Source organism: Miscanthus floridulus, chromosome 8 (assembly GCF_019320115.1).
Source record: "Miscanthus floridulus cultivar M001 chromosome 8, ASM1932011v1, whole genome shotgun sequence".
NCBI classification, from domain to species: domain Eukaryota; kingdom Viridiplantae; phylum Streptophyta; class Magnoliopsida; order Poales; family Poaceae; genus Miscanthus; species Miscanthus floridulus.
In genome coordinates, this window is record NC_089587.1 from 184,832,899 (window position 1) to 184,848,129 (window position 15,231).

General features: G+C 42.9%; 3 protein-coding genes across 9 annotated transcripts; 2 read left to right on the plus strand and 1 right to left on the minus strand.

The window, feature by feature from the left end:
* The first annotated feature begins 600 nt into the window (after window positions 1–600).
* Window positions 601–3,229, plus strand: LOC136474263 (casein kinase 1-like). The gene is made up of 7 exons (XM_066471851.1): window positions 601–1,251; window positions 1,332–1,416; window positions 1,522–1,648; window positions 1,750–1,817; window positions 1,907–1,967; window positions 2,062–2,195; window positions 2,581–3,229. The coding sequence occupies exons 1-7, from the start codon at window positions 1,232–1,234 to the stop codon at window positions 2,872–2,874; spliced, it is 789 nt and encodes a 262-aa protein (XP_066327948.1). The 5' UTR covers window positions 601–1,231; the 3' UTR covers window positions 2,875–3,229.
* Window positions 3,230–4,906: 1,677 nt separating this feature from the next.
* Window positions 4,907–9,634, minus strand: LOC136477720 (phosphatidylinositol N-acetylglucosaminyltransferase subunit C-like). 5 transcript variants are annotated; one of them, XM_066475968.1, is made up of 3 exons: window positions 9,076–9,634; window positions 7,809–8,184; window positions 4,907–6,270 (listed from the first exon to the last, which is right to left on the minus strand). In XM_066475968.1, exon 3 carries the CDS (start codon window positions 6,145–6,147, stop codon window positions 5,239–5,241), a length of 909 nt encoding a protein of 302 aa, XP_066332065.1. In that variant the 5' UTR covers window positions 6,148–6,270; window positions 7,809–8,184; window positions 9,076–9,634; the 3' UTR covers window positions 4,907–5,238. The 5 variants fall into 5 exon arrangements, 4 of the variants coding, with proteins under 4 accessions (XP_066332065.1, XP_066332064.1, XP_066332066.1 ...); XM_066475967.1 differs by having other exon boundaries at window positions 7,809–8,289; XM_066475969.1 differs by lacking the exon at window positions 7,809–8,184 and having other exon boundaries at window positions 4,907–6,273.
* A 1,171-nt stretch (window positions 9,635–10,805) lies between these two features.
* Window positions 10,806–15,221, plus strand: LOC136477723 (glycolipid transfer protein 1-like). 3 transcript variants are annotated; one of them, XR_010764087.1, is made up of 8 exons: window positions 10,806–11,046; window positions 11,392–11,517; window positions 11,952–12,007; window positions 12,254–12,384; window positions 12,477–12,612; window positions 13,380–13,511; window positions 13,596–13,872; window positions 15,193–15,221. XR_010764087.1 is itself a non-coding variant. In XM_066475970.1 (7 exons), exons 2-7 carry the CDS (start codon window positions 11,400–11,402, stop codon window positions 13,629–13,631), a joined length of 609 nt encoding a protein of 202 aa, XP_066332067.1. In that variant the 5' UTR covers window positions 10,806–11,046; window positions 11,392–11,399; the 3' UTR covers window positions 13,632–13,942. The 3 variants fall into 3 exon arrangements, 2 of the variants coding, with proteins under 2 accessions (XP_066332067.1, XP_066332068.1); XM_066475970.1 differs by lacking the exon at window positions 15,193–15,221 and having other exon boundaries at window positions 13,596–13,942; XM_066475971.1 differs by lacking the exons at window positions 10,806–11,046; window positions 15,193–15,221 and adding an exon at window positions 11,106–11,244 and having other exon boundaries at window positions 13,596–13,942.
* The last annotated feature ends 10 nt before the right edge of the window (window positions 15,222–15,231 follow it).

Sequence of the window (15,231 nt, forward strand, 5' to 3'; positions counted from 1 at the left end):
GCTGCGTATCATTGTATTAATAGAAGGATAAACAATTATTATATTAGTACAATAAATTTTTAAAAGTGATGTTATTAGATCCTTATACTCTAAAGGTTACTTGTGGTTACGATTTTTTTATTACATAACAGTGAAAAACAAGGCGACATTCCGCGGTCGCCTAGGCGCGACTAGGCGCTGGGCGGAGGCCTCCCGCGGGGCCTAGGGGGTGAGGCGGACATCTAGGCGGTGGGCGAAGAGGACTGGTGGGGAAGGGACGCGTGGGGGCGGCGCGGAGGTCAGGAGACGATGGGGGAGGAGCTAACGTGAGGCAGCGGCGGCCGGTGGGTGAAGAGGCGGCGTCAGGCGGTGGCAGCGGGCAGATCCGCCAAAGCAGGGACGCGTGGGGGCGGCGCGGACGTCAGGCGGCGTTGGGTGAGGAGGTAACGTCGGCGGGGGGCGGCAACGACTGGTGGGGAAGGAGGCGACGTCGGGCGTCGGGCGATGGCGGCGGCGCGGGGCGAGCGACGGAAGCGAGCGCGAGCAGAGGAGGCTGGGAGGGTGAGAGACGGGGCTGGGAGGGGAGGGGAGGGGATAAGACTGGCGTGGGAGACTTGGGCCGTTATTGGGCCTCTCCTCTTTCTCCCCATTCTATGACCATTAATCTGCTATTTTTTTCTTTTCTTTTACGTATTTATGCTTATATTAGCTACCGCCTAGAAAAACGCCTTGAAACGCCTAATCCCGCCTAGGCGCGCCTAGGCTCTAGGCGGTGGGTCACCGCCTAGAGAGCGCCTAGCGCCTAGAAAAACATTGTTACATAATGACATATTAATAGAGTAATTGATGGTCAAAAGCCTTGTTCTAACAAAAGAAAAAATGCCTTATATTATGGACGGTGGTAGTAATAGAGGTGTACCCAGTGCTAGCTCCCACACAAGGTGATCTGCAAGGAGGCTGATTCGATACCAAAACCCCCAGGCTACAAGTGGAGAGATCCTACCATCGTGCCAGGCTGCCAGCCCACTGCCTACACTTCTGAAACCTAAAATTTGTGCCTTGCCATGCCAATCAACAGAAAATGTCACTCGTCCAAAAAATTCTCACCAGCAGTCCAATATACATTTGTTTCATAGGCTTTGGTTAACTATATCCTGCTGTGTGTTATTTTGACTGTTGGTGTGTGTTATTGCTGCTTTTCTCTACAGAACAAAGCAGGAGAGACGACTTAGAGTCTCTTGGTTACGTGCTGATGTATTTCTTAAGAGGAAGGTGAGAATCACTTGCTTTCTAGTGTTCAAATTACCTTTTTGCTTGTAACAATATATATTCCTGAATGCTTGTCTTCTCAGCCTTCCCTGGCAAGGCCTGAAAGCTGGAACGAAAAAACAAAAGTATGACAAAATTAGTGAGAAGAAAATGCTAACCTCAATTGAGGTAATTGAATTGTTCCCACAGATACAATTCTTGTGGCAAGCTTCATTTATCGTTTGATTGGATTGTAATAGAATCTTGTTGATCATGTTTTCATTATTTGTGCAGGCCCTTTGTAAATCTTATCCATCAGAATTCATTACATACTTCCATTATTGCCGCTCTTTGCGATTTGAAGATAAGCCAGACTATAGCTATTTGAAGAAAATCTTCCGGGATTTATTCATCCGTGAAGGTATCTGGGAATTCATTACATACTAACGTTATTAACTGGTAATTCTTAACTTTCTTGCTCATCTTCATATTGCTTACATGGTTTGTATTGGATACTTGCAGGTTATCAGCCTGATTATGTATTTGATTGGACTGTATCAAGGCAAGCTGCGGACGATAACAGATTGCGAGTACGTCTGTTCCTTTTCTGAAAATTACCAGTATTGCTACTTGCTAGTTTCACTGTGCTGAATTTGTACCATTTTTCACCCAATGCCAGCTGAGCGGGAAGACAGGTGGGTTGGTGGGACCATCTGTGGATCGGGCTGAACGAGCTGCAGGTTTGTCAGTTGTGCGCACTTTGAAATCTTACATTTAGGAAATAAGCAAGGTGGAAACCTGGAGGCTCAAATTTTTAGATTCTCTCTTTAACAGCAAGACATGATGTTCCGGAAAGATTCACTGGTCCAGCCGATGCATTTGCTAGAAGAACCGGCTCTGGTTCTGGTCATTATGGAGAACACACAAAGCACAGAACTCTGTTGGATTCCCTTATGGCGTCCAAGATGGTGAGAACTCTATCAAATTCTGGTGATATTTATTCTGGATACTTGGTGAATTGGTGTTGTCATGCAAACCTCATGTTTAGGCGATAAATGAGACCGTGTATTTCTTGTGTTTGCTGGAAGAGTCTGGTGGCTTGTACTCATGAATGTAGGCAGGAGAGGGTCAATATGTTTTTTTTGGGGTTGGGAAAATAATACCTCATATATTTTATTTTGGTGCCTTAAAAATATTGATGTAGCTCTAGTCATCAGATAATGTGAGTGATTGAAGTAATTGAAATTCTTTGTTCTTCTGTCTTTAGTCATATTCAGGGCCATGAATTTATTTACAATCCCATGGTGATGACCAAAGAGCTCATTGCACAACATTTTTCACCATGTATTCCAGGCTGTTGATTCAGATAAAAGAAGGCATTCATCATCTCGGAATGGAAGCACATCAAGGAAGGCTCTTCTGTCAAGCAGCAGGGGTTCTGGAGATCCCAGTGACCCAAATCGCAGTAGCCACCTAGTCCCGACCACCACCACCAGCAGCCGTCCATCAACTAATCAAAGGCTTCACCAGTCAACTGGACTTGAGGGCAGGACCTCATCATTTCCAAAACCTGGAAGAATCGGCCATGATGATCCTACTATGAGGAGTTTTGAGCGCCTTACTATTAGCGCAGAGAGGAGGAAATGAATCTTTGGAAGAGCATAGGATCTGAGCTGCTCCCACTGGCGAGTATACTGATTCACAGACTATCCATTCAGTTCCAGATGATGCTTACTGATGAGCAAGTTAAATGATTCTGTGCTGTGCATGATGCTGAGCTCTGCACATAGCGGTGTTCGTCGAATCTTGGCACAGATGATTTGAGTCCTGAACATTCGTTTAACTCTTCATCCAAACAGTTAGCGAAGCATTTTACACCCCGTTATAAGGGACCGGGAATCGGCTGCAATGTTTAAGCCGTGGTGGTTGAAAAAGGTGTTGACTCTAATACTTATATAATGACAATGAAATAAAAAATAGCTCGCTAGGTAGCATTACCTTTGATGTAAGTATTTGTGAAAGCAGGATTTTCATCTGTGCGGTGGAGTATTAGACAAGGCCCTGTTTGATCAGTTAGCTAGTAATACGTAGTAGTTAGCTAGCTAATAGCTCATAACTGATATAAGGTCTTGTTTAGACCCAAGGAGATAGTAGTTAGCTGGTAATAATGAGTTCCTTAGATCCAAAAAGGTCAAGCTAATAGTTTAGCTAATACTCAACTAACAACTTGAACCAAAATAGCTAATAACAGCTAATAATAGTTGTAACCTATTAGCTAGCTAATGATTAGCTGCTAATGGATCCAAACAGGCCTTTAGTTAGCTAATTATTAGCTTCTACTAAGGTCTGTTTAGATACTAGGGCTAATTGCTAGCTAGCTAAAAATTATATGGTTATTTTTTTAGCTAAGTCTTCAACTAGTTAGCCAACTAGGTAGCTAACTATGGCTAATTTGAGCTAACTTTTAACCTCAACTAGTAACTAGGTATTCAAACAGGCCTTTAGGTGGTTTAGTCTAACTAGTGAAATAGTTGTTATTGCCTTCGTGCTAACAAGAATGTAATTCTAGATTTAGAGCAAGGTCAAACTTTTCTAAGTTTGACCATTTTATTGAAAATATCACTAATATTTATGTTGCCAAATAGATTTACTATAAATATATATATTTCATAACAAATCTAATGATATTTATTTAGTATTATATTAGTGATTTTTTATAATATTTGATCAAGTTTAAAATTGGTTAACTCATCGAGAATTGATTTTTTTTGGACAGAGGAGTAGTTGGTATTAGCAAATAATTAGCTAGATCTGTTTGAATCTAAAGGATATTAGCAGCTAACTATCAGTTCTATGGATCCAAACAGGGCTAAGCTTCTATAGATCCAAACAGGGCAAAGATCACCTTTCATATTTGCATCTCCAAACAATTCTTAAAACAACTCCCAAATTTATTTATTTTTACAAAAAGGAAAAACGTCTTAAAACAACTCTTTTTTGTCAACAAAAATAAATCTGACAGTTTTGTAAAACATCTCCCCCTCAACACCAACCAAGATAAGCGTGTTTTCACTGGGGTATTCAAGTTGTCTGCCCGGGTGTCCCCTGCCATTTAGTTTTCGTGTGTACCTTTTTTTTTCTTTCTAGTTTTATGGAAAACTATTGTAGAAAGAAAAAAAAATCCAACTCTATATTTATTTTATTTACTTGGATTTTTAAGGAGCTTTACTCTGAGCTTTAATCTTGAAAAACTTATAGAGCGTTTTTTTTGTCACCAGCTAAATATTGGGAAAACTAACAGTAAATTTGGACCAGCACTCGTCTTTTGGGATGTTTCTTCCCCTCGAACTCTGAAGGGTAGTTCCTCCTCTGGGCTCGCCCCCGCCTCATCCTCCCCAGTCCATTTGATCCGCAGTACCTTTTGTTCATTTGCAGAATTCTTCTCGCCGTGCTCGCCTCTGTCGTGTCTTTCTACCTCTGTCTGATCATGATCACACACCACACTAACCTGGATTTGTCCGCAGTCACCATAATGCACTTACCAGCATCGCAACTCGCAAACGGATGGTTCACTGTGCTGCAGATAGAGTTGCACTCCATTACACCATACATTTATGATAATAAAAAATTATCAACAGACAATTCTTTACTGCTCATTAGTTGTCGGTAGCATATGATTCCGTCATTAACATCACCATGTTCACATACACAAACAAGGAAAACAAAACCAGAGCCACAATTCACAAATGCAATCTCACAAATATGTCAGCAAAAGACAGAATGGAGATCTTGCTTACAAAGTAGCGTTTTCACATCCCAAACTGTCAGCGACACCAAAATTAGTGATCATTAGGCATGTCAAAGCATGCCAAGAATTAGTCTCGGTTACACAATAAATCCATTAAAGAGTATATACATTCACATGAAAACACCTAAGAAGGCTAGCAGCAAGCCATATATGTCAGTATACCACCGAACCAATCTATTATTCCTTAAGAAAACTTAGCACTGCTATTCAGTTATATCAAAGCAGAGTTTTGCTTCATCCCAGGGGCCATTGATCTCAAACTTGTATTCCTGAATCCTTATAAGCCAGTAAGGGCAAACGATTGAGACAAAAACAAGAAGTGCCAATAGCACAGTGAAGAACATTCGATGCAACTGGTATGTGACACTCAGGGCCACAGCCATCAGCGCAAAGGAGAATAACAGATGAAGCCTAAAGTGGTATTTCTTCACACAGAAAGTAATGAGGGGTGCAAAGAGGAAGACTTGCAAGGAGAACAACATGATTGCAAAGACGTGCAGCCTTGATGGAAGCCGCGATGCCACAAGGACAGAGGCTACTATTGATGCATTCAAGGAGATGTTGCTAGTTAACTTTGGATTGTTCAATGCGCCTGGAGGCCTTATCGTTGAACCAGAATAATCATGCAAGAAAAGATGAACCAGCAGAAGAGATACAGCAAGGGCCCATATTGAATCTGAGCTGATGGACCTTGTGAGGGTATGATAAATTGGTGCAAGAATATAAAGACCACTTATGAAGAATGATATATTGAGGACATACTTTGTCAGAAGCTTCAATGAGAATGGACAAGTTGTGAGCAAGAGGACCGAGAACCCGACAAGGAGAAGACCAACATCCAGTTTGAGAAGAGTAGATTCATCAATGTTCAAGTTCAGCGTTAGGATCCATGTAGAAACCACAAGAGAGACGATGCAGAGATACTGCGATATGGAGACAGAGTCGATCATCACTTTCAGAAGGTCCCTCTTGACGACATTGGCATTCATAACCATCTCCTCGAGGAAGGACTCGTCGGTGTAGTTATCATCATATCCTGACTGCCTTCCCCCATAGGCAACTTTTCTCCACATTGGTTGTAACCTGATTCGGTTTCCATCGCTGCTCTTCATAATGAATTGCTGTGCTTTCTTCCCCAGAAGAAACAGGCGCTGAGCCGTGTGGATGTCAAGAACTGCTAGTCCTAAAGAGGTCTTCTGTCCTCAAACTTGCATTTCTCCAGCATCAATTCTCCACTGCTAAAAAAATGCACACTTATTTACTCCAATTTTCCAACAGAACGAAATTTCATAGTCAAGTATCAAAGGCACCACACTCAAAAACAGTCGCATATTATCAGGCATGGATAAAGTACATCCAGTAAATTGAGGCATTGGGTTTCAGTTGACTATTAACAATTTCTTTGTTTGTTTTTAAAAAATAAACTGCTACAACATTACATTTTATTTGATAACTCATTCACAGCAAAGAAAGGAAGGACCAGCACAAATTAACTCTCAGCAATCAAACCATCTAAATAAAGCTAGGGCTTCTTCACCAAGGAGAGAAGGCATCAGTTCAGCTCCAGGTGGATCTCCACCGGTGGCGGACCCAGAAATGGATCAAGTGGGGGGCTAAATAATTGGAGGCGACAAAGACAAACCTTGCTAACAGTAAACCAAATGATTGAACCGATGTAACAAGGATAAAAAAAAAAAAACAATATCAATTCAAAATGCTCAAGCAACATCTAAAACAACTTTGTGGGTAGACAAATAACAAATAAAGATTTGTTAACCAAAAGGTCATCCATATTAAGCTCAATCTGTAGTCCTTTTTGCTCAACCCAGCTCTCTTTAGTTTCAGAACTATTGTTTGGCACATCTTTCTCACTAAACTACACCATCATATCGTTGCCTCCTACGGAATGCAATGCAACTATAATCAATTATTATAAAAACTAACAATCAAAATTGGATGGATTTAATTTACTCTTGAGTAAATTCCCTCAATGCCACTGGATATTTCATGGCTTCCCTCAAAGCCATTTGAATTGTTCATTTCGGTTCCCTCACTGCCATTCCCGTCTCCCATCGAGTGTCAATCAAGTTGCTGTTATGTTCACACTGAAATGAAGATTTTGCCCCTCTATAGTCACGGACTCACGGTAAATTTTTGCCTTATTTCCTTACATGCCATTGCACAGAACTTTTGCCCATTTTTACTTACATGCAATTGCAGTATAAGATATATAGATGGCACAAAAAATTATAATAAAATGCACATCTGGGCTCACACTGAGAATATACATGGACAAAAAATAAAATAAAAATACACATCTAGAAAAATGATCCACGTTCAGTTTCAAAGCTAATAACACGGATTCAGAATAGTGGAAATTTCAACGCAGGAACTACCAAATTTGATACCTTTAGAACGTCAAGACAATCAAATTATATATGATGCAACCATATCACGCAGGATTTCCAACAAGAGAAAGGAACACGAATAAACTACGTTTCCAAGAAAGGGGATTTGTTTTGGCAAACAAAGAACATGTAACAGCATGGAAGGAACGCCTATGAAGACATTAGGCAACAAGGATTAAACAGCATGGAAGGAAGACCTATGAAGACATTGGGCACCAAGGATTAAACAGCATGGAAGGAACGCCTATGGACTTATGAAGACATCACTCTGCAGAAAATCTGATTGAGATTTCGAACTGAAAACTAAGAGCAGAAGCTCGAATTGGTTTCAGGAACATTAAGTCAAAAAGATCCATGGTTTTTACCTTAGCATTCTATAAAAGACAGCCTGTAAGCCCGCTCGGCCGACGCCGCCTCTCCCGCGAATGCCGACACCTGGCGTGGGCGTGACGCCCTCGGCCAAAGCCCGCCTGGCCACTGCCGCCTCTCCCGCGAAGGACGACGCCTTGGAGCGTTGCTGCCGCGGCAAGGCCACCCAGGCGCGGGCGCTAGGCCCACGGTCGAAGTCCGCCCGGCCGCCTCCGCGTCTCCCGCAAAGGCCGATGCCTTGTGCGTTGCTGCCACGGCGAGCCCGCCCAGGTGGGCGCGAGGCCCACGGCCGAAGCCGCGTCTCCCGCGAAGGACGACGCCGCTGCCGCCGCGCCCGCCACAGCCGGAGCCGAGCCGACGCCGCCGGCTCACCTGATAGTGTAAAGATGTTTGGATCTGGACGACTGGGTTGGTTCTCTCTACCGAGAACTGGTTTCTATGTGGGCCCATCGAGGCACAGAGCTGTTGTAGTTGGCTCTAGAACACATGATTAAAAAAATATAGGAATATAAAAAACATACGAAGTTTATAGGAAAGCAATTGCACTAGAAGAGTTTAATTTGATCCTAGTTTCATGACATTGTTCAATTGCATCTAATATATGCACCTTCTTCTTTTGCTTAGGTACTGATTTCATGATATACATGATCTTTCTTGAACAGAAAGTAACAAAGCTGTAACCTCACATATAATCTAAGCCTCAAAAATACTACTGCATCTCCCTGTATATAGAGTGGACAAAGTGAACTGTGATTTCTGCCATAGGGGTCGAATGTAAAAAAAAACTGGACATAAGCAGGTTAGTAAGATATCGATTAATACCATTCACATTTTATAAATGAATTTGGATCTCCTGTATGCAGTTGAGCTTAGAAGAAACCAATAGTTTGTATATGATCTGAACAAGTACAACTGAGTTATATATGTATCCAGATCTCAAATGTAGATCAAACAAGTCCCAATTTGGGTACTCCTATTTGGGTGCACGCCCACTCGATAAAATACGTACAACACTTTTCAACAAGTCCCAATTTGCATCGCAAGTACGAGCAAACGGCAGGATTCCTCCGACCAAATTTACTGCCAGCCGTGGGGCGGATCTCCCTCTACACCAACAAGCTGGAACCCACCTCCCTCTACATCCAGTACGACGAGCCTGATCTCACGTCCGCCAGCGACCGGAGGCCGGATCTCGCCGCCCACGAAGTTAACCAGTCTTTGAATCACCTAGCCCTCAGTCATAAGAACTAAGAACCGCCTTACCAGAGAAAAGGCTCGTGGACGTCGGAGTGGAAGCGTTCACCGTCGCCGTTGCCGCCGCGGCCTGCGCCGTCTCGTTGCCTGGCTCGCGTGCTTTCGTCCAGCGCCAGACTCCGAGCCGGAGGTCTGACTAGTGGATGCGTTCCGGGCCGTGGGACCGTGGGGGAGTGGAAAGACGACGTCGAGGACGGATTTGGAGACGGGCGGATCTGAAGGGTGAGCGCGGGCGGGGATACGACGGAGGCTGACTGACGGAGTTGGAGGCGGCGGATGCGGGAGGTGCAGTGGGCGAGGTCGAAGGCGGAGGATGCGGAAGCTTCGATGGGAGGGGCCGATGTAGGCTGCGGCGGATGCGAGAGGTCCGCTGCGAGGTTCGGAGCTTGACGGCGGCGGCTGCGGGAGGTCCGATAGGAGGGGCCGAGTGTGGCTGCGGCGATTGGGGGAGCTCCGATGGGATGGTGCGAGCTGGAGTGCGGCCGCTGCGCGAGATCGGAGGGGAGGGGGCGATGCCGGCGATTGCGGGAGGCGGCTGGTAAGGGGAACCCTAGGTGGCGCGAGCGAATGGGAGAGGGAGACCAGCGCCGGCAGCCTGGTATATATGCCCGCTGGTTTGGGCTGAAATGATCAGCCCACTCCAGCCCCAACCAGCCCAGTCCCAACCAGCCGAAAATGCTGTGGATCGCTTGTTGCAACATCGGAAAGCACATCTCCATCAAAATAAAATAGTAACATTCGGAGAAAAATAGTTTTAACAAAATCAAAATGTTGTTGAGACATCTAGTTATAACTGTTGTAACATCAAAAAGGTACTGGGAGAACATACCAAAATCTGCTTATTATACAATACAACATCTCAACAACATCGATAAAAATTACGCTCTAGCAGCATCGTCAAACGTCTCGCTATCCTTGTAGGCCTATACCGCCTGCCATACTATCCTCTCCACTGGGTCCAGGGGCGGATCCAGGGCCCGGGCTGCAGCCCGGGGCGAGTTCATGTAGCCCCTGTAACATATGTGGTGCTTAGCCTAAAAAACTATGATCTTAATTAGACAAAAGGAGGCCTAGAAAGCAAGATCAGATTGTTTTGAACGTGAATCAGCAGCTTAGCCCGGGGCGTAGCCCCGTTCTGGATCCGCCCCTGACTGGGTCTACTCTCCACTCACAAATGTGGCGTGCAGTAACCCTCGCCATCCTCCTCTACCTGAGGCCGACAGCACGGTTAGTGTTGCTTTACCTTATCTGGTGTCAGAAATTCATTTCTTTTCATATTCTTTCGTAAATTCAAAAGGTGATTACGATAAACTCCTAAAATGGTGCCTATTTTATTGTTGGTAGAGTAAATAACAGATAAACCATTTTAACTAGATTTAACTTAAAATCTCTTACGAATTTTAAATTAAAAATTCTCAAAGTTGTCTTTGTTTTAAAATCATTTGAACTTTAAGGTATAAGGTATCAATTTAATTATAAAAAATCGATGATAAATATATAAATGTATGAATATCAATAAAATAGAATATGGAGAATGGAATTTGGCTAGTCTGTTAGAGAGTGCTGGGATACAAAGAAGGAATTTTATGGAGTGGATAGCTATAAAAGCTAAATGGAGACATGAAGAGTGGAATTTTGGACAGTATCCAGTAGATGGCATCTTTGAAGGCCCATACAAATTTGGCCCGCCCTGGTATATGTGCTAGGTTTTGTCTTCGCCTCGATTTTGAGAGCCACACGCATAGAGAGATTCCGTATGATCGGGAGCGCAGAGATTCCGTCGTAAAAAAAATCACTACGGCGTTGGTATTCCTCTTTTTTTTTTGCGAGGAATATGGCGTTGGTATTCGTTCTCTCGCTGCCAGTGGAAGCAGGGGATATATTCGTGTCCTCCGAATCAGTCCTAACTCCTGCAGTCTCCTCGCCGACAGGGGAAGCCGTGTTGCAAGAAGGGGAATTCCATTGCGAGATCCGTGAACGGTTAGTTTGCAATCACTCTTGACTGTATGTATGATTTCAGATCATGACGCGAGCTTAGCACGTGCGTATCTTGTGGGCTTAGTGGAGTTCAGAATCCGGGCACGCTGGTTCTGTGTGTAGTCGGTGGAGGTCTGATCCACGGATTTGGTGGTTACATTCAATGAGGAGATCAGAAGTTGTATGTTTACTGTGAATCTGGTGCGTTTTGGGGCAGACCATCTGGGTGATTGAGATTTAGACGTCCATCATGTATTCATGTGTGGGATGTTGACATGTTGCCAGTTCCTTCCTCTCAGTGAGCATGTTCTCTTTGCTGTGATGATGGGTTGATATACTTTCTTGCAGGTTCAGAGATGGCAGAGACGGTGTTCACCCCCTCTTTGGAAGGGATGAAGCATGTCAAGGCAGAGAACGGAGTCATTCTCACCAAGCCCTTCCTTGATGTCTGCAAGCAAATCCTGCCTGTCCTCGGTAACTCATTTGCTTCGCTGGTAGCAGTAGCTGCATTACTTAATCAGATTTGGTACCATGCTTAGTTCAGAAGTTCAGTGGTGGTGCGGGAGCAATGGACGGGCTTGAGTTATTCTCACAAGACACATGATAGATTGATTGTCTAAACAAATTTTCTTATAGCTAAGACAAATTATCATTGATGGTTATGCCACATTGGAGACGCACAAGTTTTTTTACACTCTGTGAAATCGCCATGATTTGTGCACACATCTGTGCGATATTTGTGTTGATCCTTAAATCAAGCTTCGTGTTCTTTTAAACCGCGGAAGAACAAATCATTGAGTCTTAAAACTGTGGTTCTGTGTTCCTTTATGTTGAGCTACACTTGTGTTGCTTAAACAATAAACAATTTTTCAATAATTGTCCCTTTAGCCCCTGCTTTTATGAACCAGATAAATTTGGAGCTGCTATGGCAATTGTAAAGAGTGATATCGGTGGCAATATCACAGTAAGCAAATCTTTCTGCATAATTTCTATTATACTAGTATCATTTATCTTCCATTCTTTTATGCTGGTAAATAGATGGCGGTGGTGTTAATGTTGTCTTTCAGTTATCTATATATTGTGATAATTCATATCAATACCTACTTTAGACTGATCTGCCTCTTGCTTAGTTTGTTTGTCACTTCTGGAGCCCTCGGAGTTCCAAGTTATTTTTCTTTTAATTTCACTTGACTTGATCCTCTTCTGTCAGAGACTGGAAAACAAGTATTCTTCAGAACCAGCAAAGTATGAACACTTGTACAGCATGGTTCAGGAAGAAGTTCAAAACAAGACCGCAAAAGGTTCCTCAAGCTGCACAAATGGGCTTCTGTGGCTCACGAGGTACTTAGTTTCTTTTTGTTGTCACTTCTCATTGCAACTTGATCAGCATGCCAAGTATGTGACTTTTGTTTACTCAAAATTTTGCATGTCAGGGCCATGGATTTCCTTGTTGAGTTGTTTCGTAACCTGCTTGAGCATCCAGACTGGACCATGAGTCAAGCTTGCACTGATTCATACACCAAGACTCTGAAGAAATTTCATGGCTGGCTTGCCAGTTCTAGTTTTACGGTAGAATCTTTCACTCTATAATGATCCATACAAGTGGTGGAATTCTATCCACATAAAGGCCTTGTTTGGCTGCACTCGTATTCACCTCAATCCACATGTATCGAGGTGGATTGGAGTCGAAAAATAAGTAATTTTCACACTATCCACTCTAACACACGTGCATTGAGGTGGATACGAGAACAGCCAAGCAAGCCTTACGGCTATCTGTTTTCAAAAATATAATCAACATATGAATTCTGGAAATGTGAGGTCTAGTTTTCACATGGATCGCCAACCTGAATAGCAAGGCATCAGCGCATGGTAGATTGAAGAACAGCCTTGACTTGTTTTTTAATCTGAAGAGTTCTTTTCAAGAATATTTTCTTGTCATATCTAATTTTGTGTCACCAATCCAAATTCTTCAATCCAGTCTTCTCTCTCTCTCCGATGCAGGCGAGCAGCATCCTTTTTTATTTAGACTGATAAAAGCCAAAAGTCTTGTGAAGAAAAAAATCAAATAAGACTAGAAGAGGAACTAAAAAGTTAAAACAGGTGTTTTGACAATTTCCAGCTACAGACGACAAACAACAGATAGTCATTTACTTAATTTGAGCTTTGCCAATGCAAATGTCTAATGAAATCCTGATCTTTTCATAGTTGTTGCTTCATTCCTGTATGGAAATAGGTTATCGTGCTCATCTTTTAAGGTAGTTTGCATACTTTTAGTCAATATATCTCTTTGATTTGTGCTTTCATTTTGTTGATTTACTTATATGAGTTGATCACAGGTGGCCATGAAACTTGCTCCTAATAGAGATAAATTTATGGAGGTCATTAGTGGAACTGGTGACATCAATGCAGATATTGAGAAATTTTGCACAACCTTCTCTCCTTTCCTCAAAGAAAATCACAACTTTCTGGTATGGTGTCTCCCAATTTAAGATTCGGTTGTTTTGCTACTTTGGTCTCTTGTGAAATGGCTTCGGTGCTGCTATTCTTTGCAGGCGAGCGTCGGTCTTGATGATATGAAGGCTTCATAGAGCAATCACCATGCTGATTACAACAAAATAAGCATGTCTCATGAAACTCAAGTGCTGCTGAGGATATACATGTTTTCCGTAGCCATCTTCCACTTAAAAAAACTATACGAGATGGTAATAATTTGTCAACATGGTTGACCATGGCTACTTACACAAAGAATTGATAGTACTCAACAAATTTAGTTTCCGAACTCAGTTCCTTGTTACAGAAAATCGACATATGATGATGTGAAACTCTTGTGCTGTAATTCAGCTGTATGCTACCCAGTATGCAGCCGGAACTTATCACAGTTTGGTCTTCTGTTGCGGCAGGATCATCGTGTCACTTTTAGGCTACCCAGTTATTTATAGACTTTTTTTTGCGAATTGCTTGCCTTTCATTAGAATCACCCGGCCGAGGCCTCAAACATGACCAAGTCCGCCACGCATGTTGGAGTTACATGCCACGTCTCCAAACGATGTTTTTTTTTTTGATCAGGTAAGACATCATTCATTAAACTTCATTCCTAGGCAAATCGCCCAATACAAGATTCATTACATGCAAAGGCACTTGGCTCATTAACACATTTGAGCCACACTCCACCGCATAAGCTCCATGGTCAGCTAAAGAGTCTGCCACCTTATTACATGATCTATTACAATATGAGACATTACAAAAAGAAAACTCTGATTGCATAATGTCTCGTATCTGAACCACTAAAGCACCAATTATGCTTCGGTCTAAACTTGGCGACTTGAGGGCATTAGCAAGCACTATGGAATCTCCAAGATAATTCTTGTCATTCCTAGTTGAGTTGCATGGAGGACAGCCTTGTAGGCCGCAATTGCTTCAGTATGCAAGGCCGATGAAGCATAAGAAATGTTTCCAGCCCCAGCCACGAGCACCTCTCCATTCTTGTTCCTCACCACAAATCCATATCCTCCATTTCTCTTATTTGGATCAAAAGAGCCATCAGAATTGATCTTATAGATATCTTCTTGTGGAGGATTCCATGAACATCCAGCAGCAGCAAGCGTCACTTTCTTTTCAATTTTGTGCAACTTAGAAGGGTAGGCCTAGTGCAGTGGTGAGAGCTGTCTCACTGAGTCACCAGGTCACGGGTTCGAAGCAACCTCTCTGCAGATTTTGCGGGGGGAAGGCTTGCCTCGGTTTTTCCCTTTCCCAGACCCCACTCATGTGGGAGCCTCCGGCACTGGGTCTGCCCTTTTTTTTTTCAAACTCCATCAGGAGGAATGATACAGAACTACAAATCTCAGTTGGATTCGCCATTTTCCCACCATCATCAGCCTTGTTTCTTGCCTACCACCATCTCCAAAGAAAGACAAAAACTTTTATTTGAATGTTCATCTCTAGCTCCCAAATCTTATTAATTACTTCATTTCCTGATCGGCAGTTCACCAGCTCAGATCTTATATCATCCATATTCAAAAGGCGCCAACATATCTTTACATACTTACATTTGAAGAAGATGTGCCCCCAGTCTTCATCTAGCCTTCTGCGAACTGGACAAATGGCATCTAATTTTATCCCACGCCTGGCCAAATTTCTTCTAACAGGAAGGCTGTTATGTGCAAAACGCCATATGAACATTTTTACTTT